A 16,751-nucleotide genomic window follows, 5' to 3' on the forward strand; every position below is an offset into this window, starting at 1 on the left:
CCTGAGATACCTGCAGGGCATGGGTGGCGCCGAGGGTGGACGCACAGAGGGAAAGCCACCTTCCCTCACCTCTCTCTTGACTGAGGGCTTTTGATCCTCATAAGCTGCCATAGAGAACATTTCTCCCTGTGTTTTCTCGGACCCAGGATACAATAAAAAGTCACTCACGCTTTGGTATGGCTGAATATTTTCTGTGACATATCTCATGGGGATGCTTTGGTTCCAGGATAACTGCTGTGGTCCCACTGCTCCACCTGCCCCAGCGACCGGTGGAACAGGCGAGTACGAAGTGAGCTCTGAGCTCAATTGCGGTGCACAGACTGCTTCTCGGTAGCCATAGGGCAGTGGGATGGCTCCGGCAAGCGGCGAGCTCTGCAGCAGTGGACACTGCGGGGGGTAGCCGCTCCACGGAGAAAAACTTCCCCATGTTTGTTTTGGCTGGAGGCTTTCGTAAGCCCTGGTGGCTCCTGTATTGCCATGAAGCTGGGACAGCATCATTCTGACAGTTTTATACATCGGAGCTAATTCTAACGCATCTCTGGAAGCATTTTGGATCGCTTCCCACAGATCTGCCCCTATCTTTTCCCATGCTTCCATACTATATGCATGGCTTGCATCAGTTAAGTGTCCATTATTCTGACACCAAATTATAAGCCCTTCTAGCATCGGCTTATCTATCTTATGCTCCATAATATGGGCTATTTTCTCGAAGCTATCAAGCAGCTTGGGCTTCTTTACTGATTCTGAATTTCCCATGCTTTTTTCTTTCCCCCCGGCTCACCGGTCAGGGTCTCGTAGCCATCCAATGGACGTTGTAACAACGCTGCAGTCTTTTAGGCTGCCAATGACTCTTGGTCAGTTCACCGTGATGCTCACATTCCAATCTTCCGTGTTCCGTGGCCTGTGTCCAGCAGCTCTTGGCTGCTCAGCAACTCTCAGGGGTTGCTACACACAAGTGCCCAAAATTCGGCACACCAGCAACTCTCAGGAGTCGCCTCTAAGGTTCTGGATCTGTCCACAACTGGCTTCTATGTCCCCAAACATCACCGTCAGAGGTCACCAAATGTTGCAGACAGGTCCAAAGGAGACGCACACACCAATATGGTGTTCAGGTAAATCCCAACTTTATTCAAATTAGACAACATTTATAACCTGAGATAACCCCGCCCCAGGCACAGCACATCTGACTCCATAGGCTAAGGTTAGGAACATGTACTTATAAGGTAAAGTCTCAAGCCCCTTCCGGGTGAGGTGCTGGGCTTTGTTGTTGTTTGATCTCTGGGTCCGGTGTCACGTGGTTCTTCTGGACCCACCGGAGCCAGTGGGCGGCAACACTGCTGTGGGGAGATCATTCTGTGAGGCTGCAGGACATGGCTATACCACAATCGGGATTTGTGCTCACAGAATCACCACAACAGCTCCTCAGCCCCAGCCTCCAAGCCTTGTTCCCAGCCCAGCTCCCCAGCTCCTGCCCACCTCGACAGGAGACACCTTTAAGCGGGATCAGACGCACTGGGCCACGTAACATCACACCCTGAGGACACATCCCTGCCTGATGACTGCCTTGGGCCTTGGACTCGTCCTGGAACCTCAGTACCTTCTTCCTGCCATACCCACCCATCTTGAACCCAATCCACAGCACCTGCGCCCCAGCCACTGCGCACCTCTGTCCGGAGGAACAACCTCCACCAAGTCAACTGGCAAATGAGCACTGACTACAGGCTGCAGCTCCTGAGTGCTGAAAACAGGCAGCACCTTAATAATGATCTTGAAAAGATCTGAATGCTCCATAGGAAAGAAAAGCACTTGTATTTCAAAGTAATTTTATGTTTTCTACAGAGTTCCCAGCAAAAGTTTCCCGCTAACAAAAGAAAATGACAGACATAAGAAAAAAAAAACAACCAAAAAAACCCAAACCACCCAGAGGCAAAGGGCACATACTTACCTATCGCCTTGGAGCATATCATCTCCACAGAAGTCCCTATCTCGGGGTCCTTTACTATGACATCTCACTGGATGGACCTTTGTCACCCTGGGCTGATGGCTCTACACTTGCCTGTGAAAATATCAAATTAGAATGCAGGTGTGCAGATGCACTGACAATACAACACCTAGAACTACCATCTAAATCAGCTCAGCAAGCAGAACACTCACCTTGCTCAGCTCCCCTCCGGTGCTGGTAAGCCCAAGCACCCATCGCTCACCCTCTTCACAATAAAAAAAAAAAAGCCAGAAATTAAAGGACTCATGGCCCCAAAGGCAACATCTTTCCTGCCACACTGAGTGTTGACCCACCCTCTTGATCTGCTGCTCCGGCTTCCTTCAAGTCCGCTAGGTATCTTGTCCGCTTGCTTCTGAGCAAAAACAGGATTAATATGGTCATCCAGATGCTCACTGATACCTTAACCTTTTCAAAGTTCTCATGTTCCCTTAGGAAATACAGAGTTCAACTGCAGCCCACATTAAGACACCTAAGAACAACCACACAAAGTCAAGGCCCTGCTACACAGCCCCCTGCTCTCGGGACTGCACTCACATTGCCCACGGCTGCTCCAAGGGCACAGCCACCACCACAACCGCCTAAGGGTACCAAACATGTGTTAATGGGAGACTCTTCTGGCTACTCCACCTGCTCCCCCAGCCTACACAATAGGGCAGAACAGCTCCAGGCCACACACACACACACACACACCAGAGACATTACACTGCAAACATGCGGTGTGATGATGAGAGAAAGCTCTCAGGGAGAACTCCAAGAACCGAGACGCTCTTGAACAGCGTGACCTACATGATGGTGAGCTGAGAAGGCTCTGAGAAAGCCTGCCAACAGGCTCAAAGAAAAGGACCTTCAACAACAAGAGCCCATCAAAGCCACTATACCAGTTCGTTTTAGGCACATGTCCAGAATAAAAAGCACAGTCATAAAATGCCCAAAAATAGCATTGATTGCAATACCAACTATCAAAAGAGAATAAGAAGGACAAAATACCTAACATCTAATACAAAAGAGAATAAAAAGAATAAAACACTTAAAACTTAATAAAAGAACACAGAAAGATACAAAATAGTTGATGTTTCAGCACTTACTCACTATCCCTGATGCTCACTGAAGCAGACAGGCCAGGACTACCAGGATGGGCAGCAGCTGGGCGGCCCCCATGCTTAGCAGGCGTCACCACGAAGCCAACACGGGCTCGGTGGAAGGATGAGTGTTGCTCAGCTGCCCCATTCCTGGTGTCCTTATTGATCAGCCATCCCTTATACTACGTAGGGCCAGTACACACTATAAGGTGATACCTGGGGTGGGGCAGCCAAACACTGCCTGTTATTACATAAATGGCAACAGTCTGTACATGTTGCCTGTCGGGGAGTGGTCATACAACCCCTGCCCACGTTATCTTCCTCCCATCATTAGCTCCCTCACCCCCCTGTACAACCCTAACCATTGTGTTTCCAGGGTATCTGTATCTTGAGGCCTCCAGCCAATTCAGAGAGAAACACAGCCTTGATAACAGTATGTCTAGTGCTAAACAGTTACTTTGTACAATACTCTGCCTAGCTTCTCAGCATGTTGTAACTACTTTCTCACCCTTCTATGCTCTACTGATCATCTAAATTAAAAGTATTTGCTTTATATCCATGTTTTTCTGTAACTTAGCAGGCAGCAAGGCCAGACACACACCAAAAAAATATTTTACTACACTCTAATACAACCAGAAAAAGGGATGCACAAGAATGCTGCGTTTGGGATGCAGAAAGAGAAGGGTGCAAAGAACAAGTCCTCCTCCTTTCAGACACATGGCACAAGTGCACAGCTGATGACACAGCCTAAAATGAGGCTGTAAAAGACAGGTGACTGCAAAATTTCAAGACGGAATTCTGATATACGTGCAAGCTTGCAAGGCAAGGAGCAGACAGTATCAGCAACTGTGCCAAGGAGATCTTTGAGACTGAAGGGAGGACGACCAGCACTTCCCATAAGCCCCTCCAGGGCAGAACACAAAAGCATCTGATCCCAGAGACTCACAAGACACGGAAGATGGACTAAAACTATACAACACACACTGGAACTACTCTGCCCTGCACTGCCCTATTGTTGTGGTCAAAAGTGAGCCACTCCCTTTACATGCAATAAGGGACCAGTATCAGACATCCCTTTTCCCTACACTAAATTCCAGATCCACCCCGGATTCCATTCCCACCCCAGTATCCTGCTCTAATCCCCTCTCCGGGTCATGGCCCTTGACTTATCTTTCACAGAGGTGGTGATGTGAATCCTTCTTCAATGCAAAGGAAGGCCACCTTGGATCCCTCAGAGGTTCTGGCAGTCACCAGCTTATTCTGTTAGTCAGCTGCAAGAAAGAAAACCACAATCTACGCATGAGTTCAGCAGCATCTTGCCCTGAGCCGAACAATTCCACTACTCACCATCCCCTATGGCCATACTGGTCCCTAGAGTTAACTTCAAATTTTAGACCCAAAATATTCATTCTACCTCTAGGTTACCTAGATTTTGCCCCAAAACCAACCCTGATTACCTCTTTCTCATCTGCAAAATGTTCATCCAGAAGCCTCTGGTGAGGTTGTGAAGTTTTCAACCAGGGGGTAACTAAAAAGAATTTGCATCACTTTTGGTTTAGGTGTCAAGAGAGGCCAACAGAGCTTTTGCCTTTTTCAGACAAGTGCACGATTTTTTGGCTCACTAGCAGATCAACGTCACCACATCTCCTTTCCTATGAAAGGGCAGATCAGACACAGAGATTCCCAGTTCAATGCCAATACTTTCTCAACCTCTCCTGATTTCTTTCTGTACTACAGTAACAAGACAAGTTGTTTGCCTGTCCTACAAACTTATAAAGCAAACAGCAGGGTTTAAACAAACCCCAGGATCTGAGGTGCCCTGTCTGCCCAAAAAATCTGACTTTACCCTCAGGAATAGGCTACAGGTGGAAGGGTCCTCGGGAAACCCTCTCACAGCCACAGAAACCACACCAGTGACAGGGGCAGCACCAGAGGCACCTGTTCCAGGGGAGCAGGACTAGAAATGGAAAGAACAGAAAGTAAAAGAATCATGAGCTCCTTTAGAGATGACCAAACCATAATAATAAATTTGTTCCAATTTCCCTCTCTCCAAGACAATAAAACAGAACCCTGGCCTTAAGTCTCTTCACTTCAGACCCAAAAGAAACACATGGACACTCCTTTCACAAGAAACAGATGGCACATTGTGCTTCTGTCTATCTGTCTCTCAGAGTCTGCAGCTCACTGGTTTTATAATCTCATATGTTTGTTCTTCCCCCAAAGAAGCCCCAAACAAACTACCTGATGGTGGGTGCCTCCCAGTGTTTTGGCAGTGGCCAGGGAGCACAATGTTTTTTAAAAAAACTACTCAGACTTTTATTTATTTTCCCCATCAACCTTGACTTCAGAGAGGACACTAAAACCAGAAAACTTTCAGCCTGCTTCCCCCAGAGTTCTAAGGGAGAAATAAAAGCTCTGCCTCCAGCCCTCACAAAGGGGAGGATGCAAAGGAACCCACACGACCAGGGGAGAGAAAATATCAGCCCTGGGGTCCAACGCAATCGAAACTGAGCCCTTGAGCAGACCCTGGTCTATTTAAGCCACAACCCCAAAACCAGAGAAGCACCCTAAGAACGATCCCCATCCTCACCACTCAAAGCCTGCCTTGCTGGACGGCAGCTCCGACCACAGCAACCCATTGGAACGGATATTAGCACCAGACAGGCATTGCCAAACCATTAAACGCAAGTTTGTTTCCCAAAACAAGGCACTTATCAGATAAGTCATGTCCATGGCAGCCAAGCCCTGCCCCGACGGTCCTCCTCGGAGCAGGTAAGCAGAAATCCCGAGGGCACCTGCCCAAGGAGTTTTGTTCCTCCTGCAAAAACCGCCCCGGCAGTGGCAGCGAAGCGGGACCCGCGCAGTCCAGAGCCACCCGGGAAGGCTTTTCGTGCCCACGGAAAGCGCCAGCTCTCTCTGTGCAGGCACCTCTTTCAGCACAGTGACCGGCAGCACAACTCGAGATAACCGCGCCCAACCAAAAGGCTCAGCGTGCCAAGGGGCTTTTAAGGCTACAAGTTGAGGGACTCAGGTAAGACCCGTTGAGGGGACCCGATGGCGCAAGTTAAATCCACGGGACGGGGCCAAGGCGGAGCGAGAGGCGGAGAAAGGGGCGGAGCAAAGCGAGGCAACAGGCGGGGCGAGAAATGGACAGGACCAGAGAATAGGGGCGGTTCAGAGGCGGAGCCATTAAGCGGCGCCGAGCGAGGGCAGCGGAGGGGAAAAGGTCATCGGCAGGGCAGAAGAGGGGAGGGGCATGGGCTGGGCGGAGAGAGGGGCGGGGGCGAAGCAAACGGCAAGGCCGAGGAACGGGAGCGGGGCCATGTACAGGGCGGAGAAACGGGCGGGGGCAGGACGAGAGGCGGGACCATGGGTGGTGCCGAGAGAGTAGCGAGGCCATGGGCAGGGGTGGGGCGAAGGGCGGGGTCAAGGGCAGAGCGCAGCGAGGGGCGGGGCAGGGAGAGCCGGAGCCATTGGCGGAGGCGGAGAGAGGGGCAGAGAGAGGCGCCTCCAATGCCTCGCCCGCGCCGCCTGGCGGACGCGGCCGGGAGCGGCACCGCAGCCGAACCCCCCCATGTTTCCCCGCCGCGGCCGGAGCGGGGGAGGCGCTGGACGGGCGAACACCTCTTTCTCTGCAGCAGCCGCTTCTCCTCCCACTGTCGGGCACAAGCAACAACTCTTATTTTATTTTGTGGTTTATGTTGTTTTTATTCGCTTCTTTAATAGCGTTTTTAGCTTTATTTTTTAATGTTTATTTTAAAGAGACTTTCAACTTTTTAAAATTTTTCTTTTCATTTTTTTAAAGTAGTATGTGTTAATTTTTTATTATTTTCCTTAAAGGCTGCGTAAGATGGTACTACGCAATCCTGCTGTTCGAATCTCGCCCTCGACCGCCTCACCCCCGCTCTTTCTGCGATCCGTACTGCCGGGCCCCGTCGCCCTCTGCGGGATTCCATCGCTCTCCGCAGGGACATCACCGGCTCCCGGCTGCCTGGTGCCGGTGCCGACCCGCCGGCGGGGAGGCGGGGCTAGCTGGGGGCGGAACCCGCTGAGAGTGACAGGCCCGCCCGCCAATCGGATGAGTGGCCACCTCAGGGCGGGGTCCGTCGAGACTGACAGGAACCCTCGCCAATCGAAAGCCGTGCCGCCAGCAAGGAGGAGGGGACAGCTATGGCGGGACCCGGTGAGACTGACAGGCACACCCACCAATGGAAGCCCCCGTCCCGGTAGAGAGGCGGTGCCAGCTGCGGTGCCACCAATCGGGGAGCGCGGTGGCCTCCGCGGCCCCCAATGTGGACCCGGCGGGCGCTGGCGGCGCCTCCTCGCACTCCCTCGCGGCTCCGCGCTCGCCGCTCCCGCTCGGCCCGCGGCGGGACCTGCACCGCCTTCCGCCTCGCCGCTCTGCCCTCCCTGCCCGCTCCCGGCACGGCCTCCGCCCCCCCGGCCCTCCGCCCCACACCGCCCGAGCGGCCCCGCAGCCCCCGCGGCGCGGCCCTGGCCCGGCGCCCTGGGGAGCGGGGGGGGCTGGAGGCGGCGGGCCCGGCCAAGGAGCCCCCTGGGGCAGCTTCATATTCCAAGTTACTCGGGCCTCCCCCAGCTCTCCATTTCTTCTCTGCAGAGCACAGCTGGACTCTGCCGGCCCCGGGAGACCCCCAGCACCTCGCTGGGACCGCCAGGGTCCTCCCAGGGACTTGAAACGACCCCCCGAGGTCTCCAGGTACCTCCAGGAACCCCCAAGGACCCCCAACGCCCGCAGGAGACCCCCAGGGACTCCCACCATCGCCCGGAACCCTCATGGGACACTCGAGGACCCCCAAGGAACATCAGAGACGCCAAACAGCCCCAAGGATCTACAGGGACTTCCTTTTTTCATGCATTTGAGTTGCATAACCTTCTATATTTTTTATTTTATAAATCCCGCAAAATAAAACGAGGTGCTGCAAAACCTTCTGGGTTCCACCGACGCTTCCGAGACTCAATCATTTTTCATGTCGTTTTCCTCATATTTCTTTATTTTGGTTTTTATTTTATTCTATTTATTCCGTTATTACCATTACAGGCTGTGCAAGGCTGCCTCGCCTGCCGTGCCCGCTGGCCACGCCCCCGCCCCGCTAGCCACGGCCACGCCGGCCACGCCCCTGCCCCCGCTGACCGAGCGGTCGAGGCGCACGTTTGGGGCGGAGCTCCCTCTGCCCAAACGCCAGTTCAAATCCCGCCCTCGGCCGCCACCTCTACCTCGCCGGCGCCGCCTCACGTACACGGCCGGGAACTGCAGCGCAGTCCAGCCCTCCCAGTCGGGTATCGTCTCTTTCTCTACAGCCGTGTCTTCACCTCCACACCACCAAGAAGCGATCTGGGCCTGGCTGAGGCCAGAGGCATCCGACTCCAGGCTCTGGGCTTCCTTTGCTTTCTTTCACTGCAACCGTCCTGCCGTGGCAAGGGTTAAATCACAGACCGTAGGGGGAAACACATTGACTGAAACAGAAATAAATTCCGACTACACACCTCACTGCTTCAAGGTCCCTTCCAACCCTACCCACTCTGGGATTCCAGCATGATTTCACACTGTCTCCCTGCATTTATTTTGCACCATTTCCTCTCAAATTCAAATTCTCAAATTTAGTTGATTTTAAAGCTGCCAGTGGGAGTTGAGCCCCTTCTCTCTGACTCTGCCCCACACAGAATGTCCCTGGCTGAGCTCTGGGGCTGTTGGGATGTAAAAGCAATTATTTATCTCTGTTTAAGAGAAACTCCGAAGCCTGACTGAAGTGCTTACTGCAGGGGAGGCTGCACTTGCAAACACAAAGAGGCAAACCAGCCCACAGAGGCCTACCTTGTGCCTGTGGCTCCGCCCTGAGCTGGCTTTGAGGTTCTCAGGTCTCTGGGTTGTGTGGAGCCTGCACATCTCTCCTTGAGCTCAAACCTCCAGCAGGGAAGCTGCAAAAGACTGAGCTAAGACTTTCCAAAAGTAGTGAAGCCTAAGGAAATTAAGTAATAGAAGTGGGGCCTTGAGCCTAGAAATGTATTCAAACCCGGAGAAGAGTTGGGCAAATGTTTGGGGCAAGTGCAAAGCAAAGCTGGGGAGTGTTTGAGCACCTGAGCAAAGCACCAGGCACTGACAGCCCAAACCAGGGACCTGCTCAGCAGTTCCCCCCTGACTCTTCTCCAAAGCAGACACCCAGAATGGAGTGGCCTTCCCCAGTGTGAGATCACCTATCAAAAACCAACTTCCAGCTCACCTCGGTATCATGTGCCTCACTCCTGACGCAGCTCTTGCACCACCATGGCCCTGCGAGGGAGAATCTTGGAGCGGAGAGTGCTTGGCATGAGAGGAGCTGCAAGGGTCACACCCCCAACATCTACACAAACTGACAGCACATGCATTGTGAGAGTCCTTTGAGCATATAAATATATAATTAGCATTTCCCTCAAGAGGCCCCATTTTCATTTATTTAGGAAACAAGTAAGCTGAATGATCATGGAATCTCTCCGTACAACAGGTGCTCTGCTGACAGTGCAGATTTCTCGAAGTGTCATATTCAGAGCAAATTAACACAGCCTTAAAAAGCAGTTTGGAGACAACTCTCTAAGTATTGGCTGTGAAACAGAACACGAGACACAAGGCATTGTGTGACATCAGAAAGCACATTTCTGTTTATTTGCCTCTCTTCAGGAACACTCACCATCTGGCAAAGGAGTGCATACAAGATTTACAATAAAAAGATTAAAATAGACCTCTTTATCACTCTATTCTGTGGTATGAAGGCCCACGGTCTCTGGGGTTTGTTTGGTTGGCTTTTTTTATGGGTATGTTTTTACTCTGGCTGAGGTGTTACAGTTCAGAGACCAACCTGTTTTCTGCAGGAAATCTCTTTAGAAAATTAAAAGTGAGCACAGCTCTTTGCTGGGCTGCCTTACTGAACAAACACTGCCAGCTACACTCAGAGCATTTCACCAGACTCTTGGCAGCTTGTGAACCTTCAAGTTCATAAAGACAGTGTAGGGAATCCGAGTGCAGAGGGGCAGGGAGAAGGGGTTGGAGCTGCTTCTCCCTCCCAGCAGCTTCGTGCCTGCTGCAAACGTGTGTGGGTTCCCTTCAGCAGGGCTGTGCTGACCCACAGCAGTGGTCCTGCCCTGCAGCACACAGCTGATTCTGTGTTAATAACTCTCCTAGACAATACTCAAAGGCAAGCTTTGCCTCCCCAGGTCCTTCACATGATGCTCTGTCTGTTCACATCCACATTGTATGCTGAGGAATTGGCACAGCCTCGGCCAAAGTCGATAAAAATGCCTTCGGAATCAGAGTCCATTGACTCCAAAATCTGATCCACTATGTTCTCGGGGCTGGAAGAGGGAACAGGAATCAAGGAAGGGTCTCTGCCCAGCTCAAAAGACCTGTGTGGGTTGTCCCTGGGGCAGAAGAGTCCTTTGTGCTGCTCGGCCGTGCCAAGTTTGCTGGCGCACTGCGCCGCCCCCGCACTGGGCCGGTCCTGCTCTGACAACAGGGAGCCTTTGGTGGTGGCCACGGAGCTCTTGGAGCCGTTGTCCATGATGGTGGTGAGGTTGGAGTAGGCCTGGAGCTCAAGGCAGGAGGTCATCTCGGACACGGAGTGCCGCCGGATGCCAGCACCGTTGGCGGTCATGCTCTCGCTCTCGTACTCAGCCACGGGCGTGAGCAGCGGGTTGTTGTAGCTCTTGGAGCGCACCACGGGGTTCTTGGCCAGCAGCTCGCCCGACTTGGAGCGCCTGAAGAACCTCTTCTCTGTAAGCACAGACACACCGTCAGTAACATCCACAACATGGCAGCAAGAATTACCGAGTGTCCAAAACAGCTGAATGTTCATGAGCTTTCCTGGGTGACAGAAAGTTTTGGAAAATAGTAACTTTACCTGGGTTTGTAGGTCTGCAAGCTTCAGATTTCCTGCTTTTCTTTGAAGACCCCAAACCTGTCTCTACAAATAACAGCTGCAATCCACTTGTATTTACACACCTTCAGCAGCTGGAGTAAAACAGTAAATATGGTGTGAGAGGTGATACACAATTTTAAGTATTTCGTTTAGACAAGAACAGAGTGTGCAGTTCTGCTCTTGTTCAGGCTATAAGGTTAATCGCTCCTTTCCAGTGGCTGAAATTTAAGTTTTCCACCTGGGAAAATCAAGTCTCTACATTTGGGCCAATGATGATTAAGACAGACAGTCTTTCTTCTAATTCTGTGAAAACTTAGATTCAAAGCATCGTTCAGAGACCACACGTGGGGAGAGCCCCAGAGTGTTTGGAAATGTTAACTGGAGAGCAGTGCCCACGGGAACCTGTTTTTGGGCAATAAACCTCCACTCAAGGCAGGGATTGCCTGAAGGCTGCTGTGAACCAAGTGGGATTTTTCCCAAAAAACAAGCAGCAGGTGGCAGCACGGGAGCACAGAGCTCCTTTAGGTTAGCCCTGGTTTAGGGCAGGAGTGCTCTAAAAATGCCCACCAGGCAAACTGTGCAGAGCTCAGTGCTCACTCGCTCACTCCTGCTAATACAGGAAAAGGTGGTGTGAATGGCAGGTCTCACTTTGAAGCTTTGTTCCTGCTACTCTCATTTTACCAGCCCATGGAAGGGGCATGGCTGGAGCCAGGGATCAAAGCACGCTGTGGAATCAACCACAGCCACTGCAAATAAACTGTCTGCTTGAAATCAGGATGCTGGTATATGCTCCAGCAAACCATGCAATTTCCTTTACAAATGCCAGTCTCTTAAAATTATACTCCTGTGTAATTATGTGCTTACCTGGACACAAATCCCAGTCGTATGTTGGACTACTAAAAAAACAAGTTCCTGTATTTAAAATTGTATTTTGCAGTTGTGTCTGTGTCAGCAGTGAAGCCAACTGAGCCAGGTTCACTTCTGTACTTTTTCTTTGTTAGGAGTTTGACCTGGCAAACAGAAAAGGTTCCCTGGGGGTGCCCTGCCACTGCCACTCTGGCTTTTGGTCACAACATGTCACATGCTCCCAGAGCAGTTGGACAGAACTGGATGCATTAGTTGGAAAGCAGCAGATTTCAGCACTCGGCTCCCCTGGATCCAGCCTCAGTGACCAGAGCCAGACCTTTCCAGGGGTGCTGCTAGAGCCCCACAGTCCAGGCCACAGCAAGAGCAATGCCTGGCCCACCAGAACCTTCCCACCTTCTGCAGTCAGGTAATACAACACTTATTTTCTAACAATCCACTTCACTTCTGTTTTATTCTCTTTGGCAGTTTTTTCTGTCCTGACATACAAAAAAGCTTGTATTCAGAAAACATCAATTTGGGGCCCTATTTAAATGCTTGTGGCATTTTAATGGCAGGCAATGAATACAAAGTATTAAACCTGAACCATTTTCCATAAATAACTGGCCTCTACTTATTCCCCTGAAACTTAAACGCTCACTGCAACACAACCACTGTTCTATTCAGCTTCAAGGGAAAATCAACTACCTCCCTGACCATTTCTGACAGGCAAACAGATTAAACTGACTGCACAGAAAACACACAACTCAACTTATTTTCCCCTCTGTTTGCTCTACTCAAGCAGGCCACCCCAGTATTTACGTTAAAATACTCAGGGTACTACCACACTTCCTATTTCACTGACTCTGTTAGTACCCCCCTTGCATTTTCAACAGATTGAACTCTTAGGTGGGATATTCCAAAGGCCTTCACCTTGGGCAAATGTTGCCTTCACAGAAGTCATTGAATGCTTCAGAGCTCAAAGAATCACAGAAAATAAGCTGGAGAAGGGGCTGGGCCACATTTACAGCCCTTTGCTCCTTTTGGGTGCTCCTGTATAAAGGGCCTCAGCAGTGAAGACTGAACAGCCCCCAGAGGCATTTCATGTGACATCAGAGGTTGTTCCTCCATGTAATCTGAATTTCCCCTGCTATGTGTGGCCCACTCTAATTTTCTTATCTCCACTGGGACAGAGAACAGCTTATTACTATTACTTTCTACTCTGCAGAAAGATGTTTGAGGTCAATGCATTAGTGTTCTCTAAGACAAACTCCTGCTCTCCTCCCTTATTTTAACAGCCTGGTATGATCTTTGTGAACTAATGAACATTAATGAACTCCTGAGCACTTCAGAAGTGGCTTCTTGCTTCTTCCTCTCCCTGTCCTGTGTTAAAGCCCTCCTGTTAAAAAAGATTAATTTTTACTTATTTGTATTCCTGACTACCTGCTTTCCTCTTCTGCCACTGGCAGGTTTCACTGTGGCTGCACATTGCAAAGAGCAGGGATGTATGAAAGGAGCCTGAGTGCTCTGTGGGAGCCCTGGCAGTGCCCCTGGGGTGGGTGCTGGCCCTGTGTGGGGCAGGGTTTGAGGAGGGCAGGCTCTGTGCTGTGCTCCAGGAGCCCCAGTGCTTACCCAGGATACAGGAGGAGTGCGTGAAGGGCCCGTCGCTGGAGTACAGCCCGTACGTGCCCAGGTAGGGAGACACGACCTTCTGGATCAGGGATTCCAGCTTCAGATAGTCCTCAGTCACACCTTTGGACTCATGAACCCCCTGAGAAAGAGAAAACACACACCATGAGGCCCTCCAACCACAAGCTTCCCCAGGGCAAGGTTTTGACAAGATCCTGGTTTGCTCCTACAGCTGATTGCTCTGACTGTAAAGCCAGGAGAGGTGTCAGCCCAGAGCTACTTCCGTAACACTGAAACGGAGGAAGGTGCACCCTCCTCAGGGCAAAGGCACTCAGGGAGGATGGACCTTTTGCTATTGCAGCCTTACAGTGGCTTCCTGAAGGGCACTCATGCGCCACAGGCTGTCACTGCCATCTCAGCAGTACCAGCAGCATTCAGCAAAAGATGACACTGAGACTCACAGAAGTGCTTCTTCCATGGTATTTTCAAGAATCAGTATTTACAGTGAAGAAGTTTGTTCTCTTCCCTCACCCCTCCCTGGCGGTTGCCACCATCTAGGCAAAAGTCACATTTTAATTAGCATGGTGTTACCCACAGGGAAAATCTTTGGCCTTTAGCTGTTAACTCTGCACTTCCACCCTCAGATGGGCTTGTAAGGCTGGAGGGGTGATGGAAAACCCCTGTGGAGTCCTTCCTTTGGCTTGCAGCTGCAGTGTGTGTGCTCCTGCACTGCCTGAGCAGAGCCCTGTGCACTCATGAACAGGATTCTTCTTGCAACAGGAAGCAAACTCACATTTTAGTGTTGCTATGCTTGGCACATCATGCTGCAGAATTAAGATCCTACATGCCATGCTGAGCAAGAGCTCTGCTGGAATTTAGCAGAGCCCCAGATTTCATCATATGCCCCTGAATTCTGGCAAAAGGAAACAGGTGGGGATGAAAGCCTGCCCAGAGGAATCTGCAGATCAAGAGAGTGAACCTGCAACACTTCCCTCAGCATGTGACAGAATCCTGTGCTCAGGGTGTACTCACAGCTCAGGATGACTCAGGAACCACAGTCTGGGGTGACAATCAGAGGTGTTTGTGAATGGCTGACTTCACCCCTTGGCTGCTGTCACTTCATCAAAGTTTATGAATGGTAAATGAATAATGGCTGACAGAGAATGGGAATTTGGACAGAACTGGAATTCCTGTGGGGCACAGATTCACCTCATCCCCACCACTCTGCCCTGCAGCTGCAGTGCCTGCAGAACCCATGGTCTCCCTGCTCAAGAGGAACACCCTCTTTACTCTCCAAGTCCCAACTCCAAACTCACCTACATCACCAGCTTTCTCCTCAGTCCTGCCCTCAGCCCTCACCCCTGCCCTCCCAGAGCAGTGCTAATCTCCTTTTCCCTTCAGCCTCTTTTAGCTGGCACCTTGGCAGTGCAGAGGGCACAGAACACCTTTCCAGTGCAAACCTACCCACCACTACCACAAGTCCTTTGCCTCAGCTCTGTGTCCTTGGGATGCTTTAAAAAACACACTGAAAAGCCCCCAAACACCTGGTATGTGCCAGAGCTGTGCTGGCTGCCCTTCTGCTGGGCACCTTGGCACAAACCTGCTGTACCCACCTGCAACCTCCTGCCTGCTCTGCCCATTGTTCCAGGCTTTCCCAAGCAAGGACTGAATTTTGCTTTGTCAGAGCCTGTGTTGACTAAGCTGAACCTGATCTGCCTGAACCTTATATACCTTATATAATTTGTTTTAATTACCCTGTGAGCTTAAATGGAAAGGGATCTTTCCATTATACTAAAATTCTATAGCACAGAAACAGGCAAGCAACAGGGTGCTACTGGGTCTTGACCCAATTTATGGGCATAATCCAAGGCAGGAGCAAAAGCTGCCTGCAAGGAGGAGCTCACAAGCTGTCCTTGGTGTGACTGATGTGCTGCCAGTGACTCCGCTCTGTGCCCTCCTCCCTTTGCCTCCTGGGGAAGGACAGCGGGGCTGGAAAAGAAGCAGAAGGCAACACATGGGAGGGTCAAAGGTGATGAAGCAGCCAGCAAGATGGAGGGAGGAGAAGCTGTGCTGCCAGTGTTGAGAATGCAGAGAGCACATGGCTGGGGTGGCTCCCAGGGCTGTGCTCATCAAAAAGTGAGAGCCACCTCTTGTAGACCCCACCTGTGGTGACCTGGGCAATTCCAAAGCCACTATTCCCATTTGTCTGGCTGGGGACATGCAGGAGAATGGAATCACACTAACTGAATTAAGAACAGAAAGCTGCTAAGATAAAACTGTGCTTAGGCCTCTGATGTAGAGTTGAAGTGCCATTAATTTAACTTGCCTCCCTTCCCACTCCTCTAATTCTCAGAATGAGTGTCCATACAGAGTTCTAATGAGGTTCAATTAATCTCTTTTAAAAGGTAGCTTAGATTAACTTTCTCATGTTCCCCCCGCAGACAACCCATGAATTACAGTATTAAAGCTCCCTGACTCAAAGAATTCCTGCACTGTGGGAACATTTCCTTCTCAGAGCTTTTCAATAGTCATAATTTCTATGCTTTTATGCCAGTTTTAGTCCACTGGCCCAAATGGGCCCACAAAAGACATCTGGAGATTAGAGCAATTAGTTAAAACCTTCTGCCTCTTACTCAACAAAATTACAGGGTCTGCAAGGACATGCTAATTCAAGTTAAGAATTATTTTGCTGGTTTCACTCTATTCTGTTAAGGATGAAGGACCTGCCTACCAATGAACTTGCACTGGTTTAAACAGGCCAGTTTCATTAACAGAGAAACTCCAGGAGACATTGATTTTAGTTTGGCGAACTCCACCTGAAGCCATAACTTTGGGGCAACATGCACAGGAAACACTTACAGCATTTTTGCTGTTTCCATTGAGAAATGATCCCCAGCACCAGAAAACTAGCACAGTAATAAAGACCACAGGAAGAAATTCAAAATCAAGTACTCCTCACTGGCAAAAAGGTCAAGAATTTATCTTAAAAAGATCCTTTTCCTACAACAAATGAATGCTGTGCCTTGTTAAAAAAACCCCAGTAATACAAATTCAATCCAGGATAACAAACCTCTGTCAATTTAGTTACTGCAAACTGCACCTGCTGATACAGACAATAAATAACACAGACTAAGAGAGAATATTGCATAGAAGCAAATGTACCTACAAAATAAGGTGTAAATCTTGAAGGTCAGATTCTCAGTTTTGCACGTGTCAAAACAAAGCAGCAAAGGACTCTTCCCTGGCTGCTGGATTCCTTACCTAACTCCTGAGGAGCTGCTGGAAACACAG

At 50.5% G+C, this 16,751-nt stretch overlaps 2 protein-coding genes and 1 long non-coding RNA gene across 10 annotated transcripts in view; 1 reads left to right on the forward strand and 2 right to left on the reverse strand.

The window, feature by feature from the left end:
- Positions 1 to 1,102: 1,102 nt before the first annotated feature.
- On the reverse strand, positions 1,103 to 6,149 carry LOC139669347 (uncharacterized). Of its 4 annotated transcripts, XR_011697244.1 has the most exons (7): positions 5,672 to 6,149; positions 4,928 to 5,038; positions 4,539 to 4,733; positions 2,296 to 4,352; positions 2,155 to 2,207; positions 1,946 to 2,056; positions 1,103 to 1,337 (listed from the first exon to the last, which is right to left on the reverse strand). It is a non-coding gene; the product is annotated as an uncharacterized lncRNA (long non-coding RNA). The 4 variants fall into 4 exon arrangements; XR_011697246.1 differs by lacking the exon at positions 4,928 to 5,038 and having other exon boundaries at positions 4,539 to 4,609; XR_011697245.1 differs by lacking the exon at positions 4,928 to 5,038.
- A 73-nt stretch (positions 6,150 to 6,222) lies between these two features.
- On the forward strand, positions 6,223 to 8,527 carry LOC139669564 (basic proline-rich protein-like). Its single transcript, XM_071550065.1, has 2 exons — positions 6,223 to 6,307; positions 6,922 to 8,527. The coding sequence occupies exon 2, from the start codon at positions 6,932 to 6,934 to the stop codon at positions 8,525 to 8,527; it is 1,596 nt and encodes a 531-aa protein (XP_071406166.1). The 5' UTR covers positions 6,223 to 6,307; positions 6,922 to 6,931.
- Positions 8,528 to 9,707: 1,180 nt separating this feature from the next.
- Positions 9,708 to 16,751, reverse strand: part of PRR5 (proline rich 5) — a 61,271-nt gene continuing 54,227 nt past the window's right edge. For all 5 annotated transcript variants that reach the window (XM_071551488.1, XM_071551485.1, XM_071551490.1 and 2 more), the window contains 2 exons: positions 13,464 to 13,602; positions 9,708 to 10,843 (listed from right to left, as the gene is read on the reverse strand). In XM_071551488.1, the coding sequence (XP_071407589.1) occupies positions 10,293 to 10,843; positions 13,464 to 13,602 (690 nt within the window). In that variant the 3' untranslated portion in view covers positions 9,708 to 10,292. The remainder of the gene's footprint in view (positions 10,844 to 13,463; positions 13,603 to 16,751) is intronic.

Source organism: Pithys albifrons, chromosome 3 (assembly GCF_047495875.1).
Source record: "Pithys albifrons albifrons isolate INPA30051 chromosome 3, PitAlb_v1, whole genome shotgun sequence".
Taxonomy (NCBI): domain Eukaryota; kingdom Metazoa; phylum Chordata; class Aves; order Passeriformes; family Thamnophilidae; genus Pithys; species Pithys albifrons.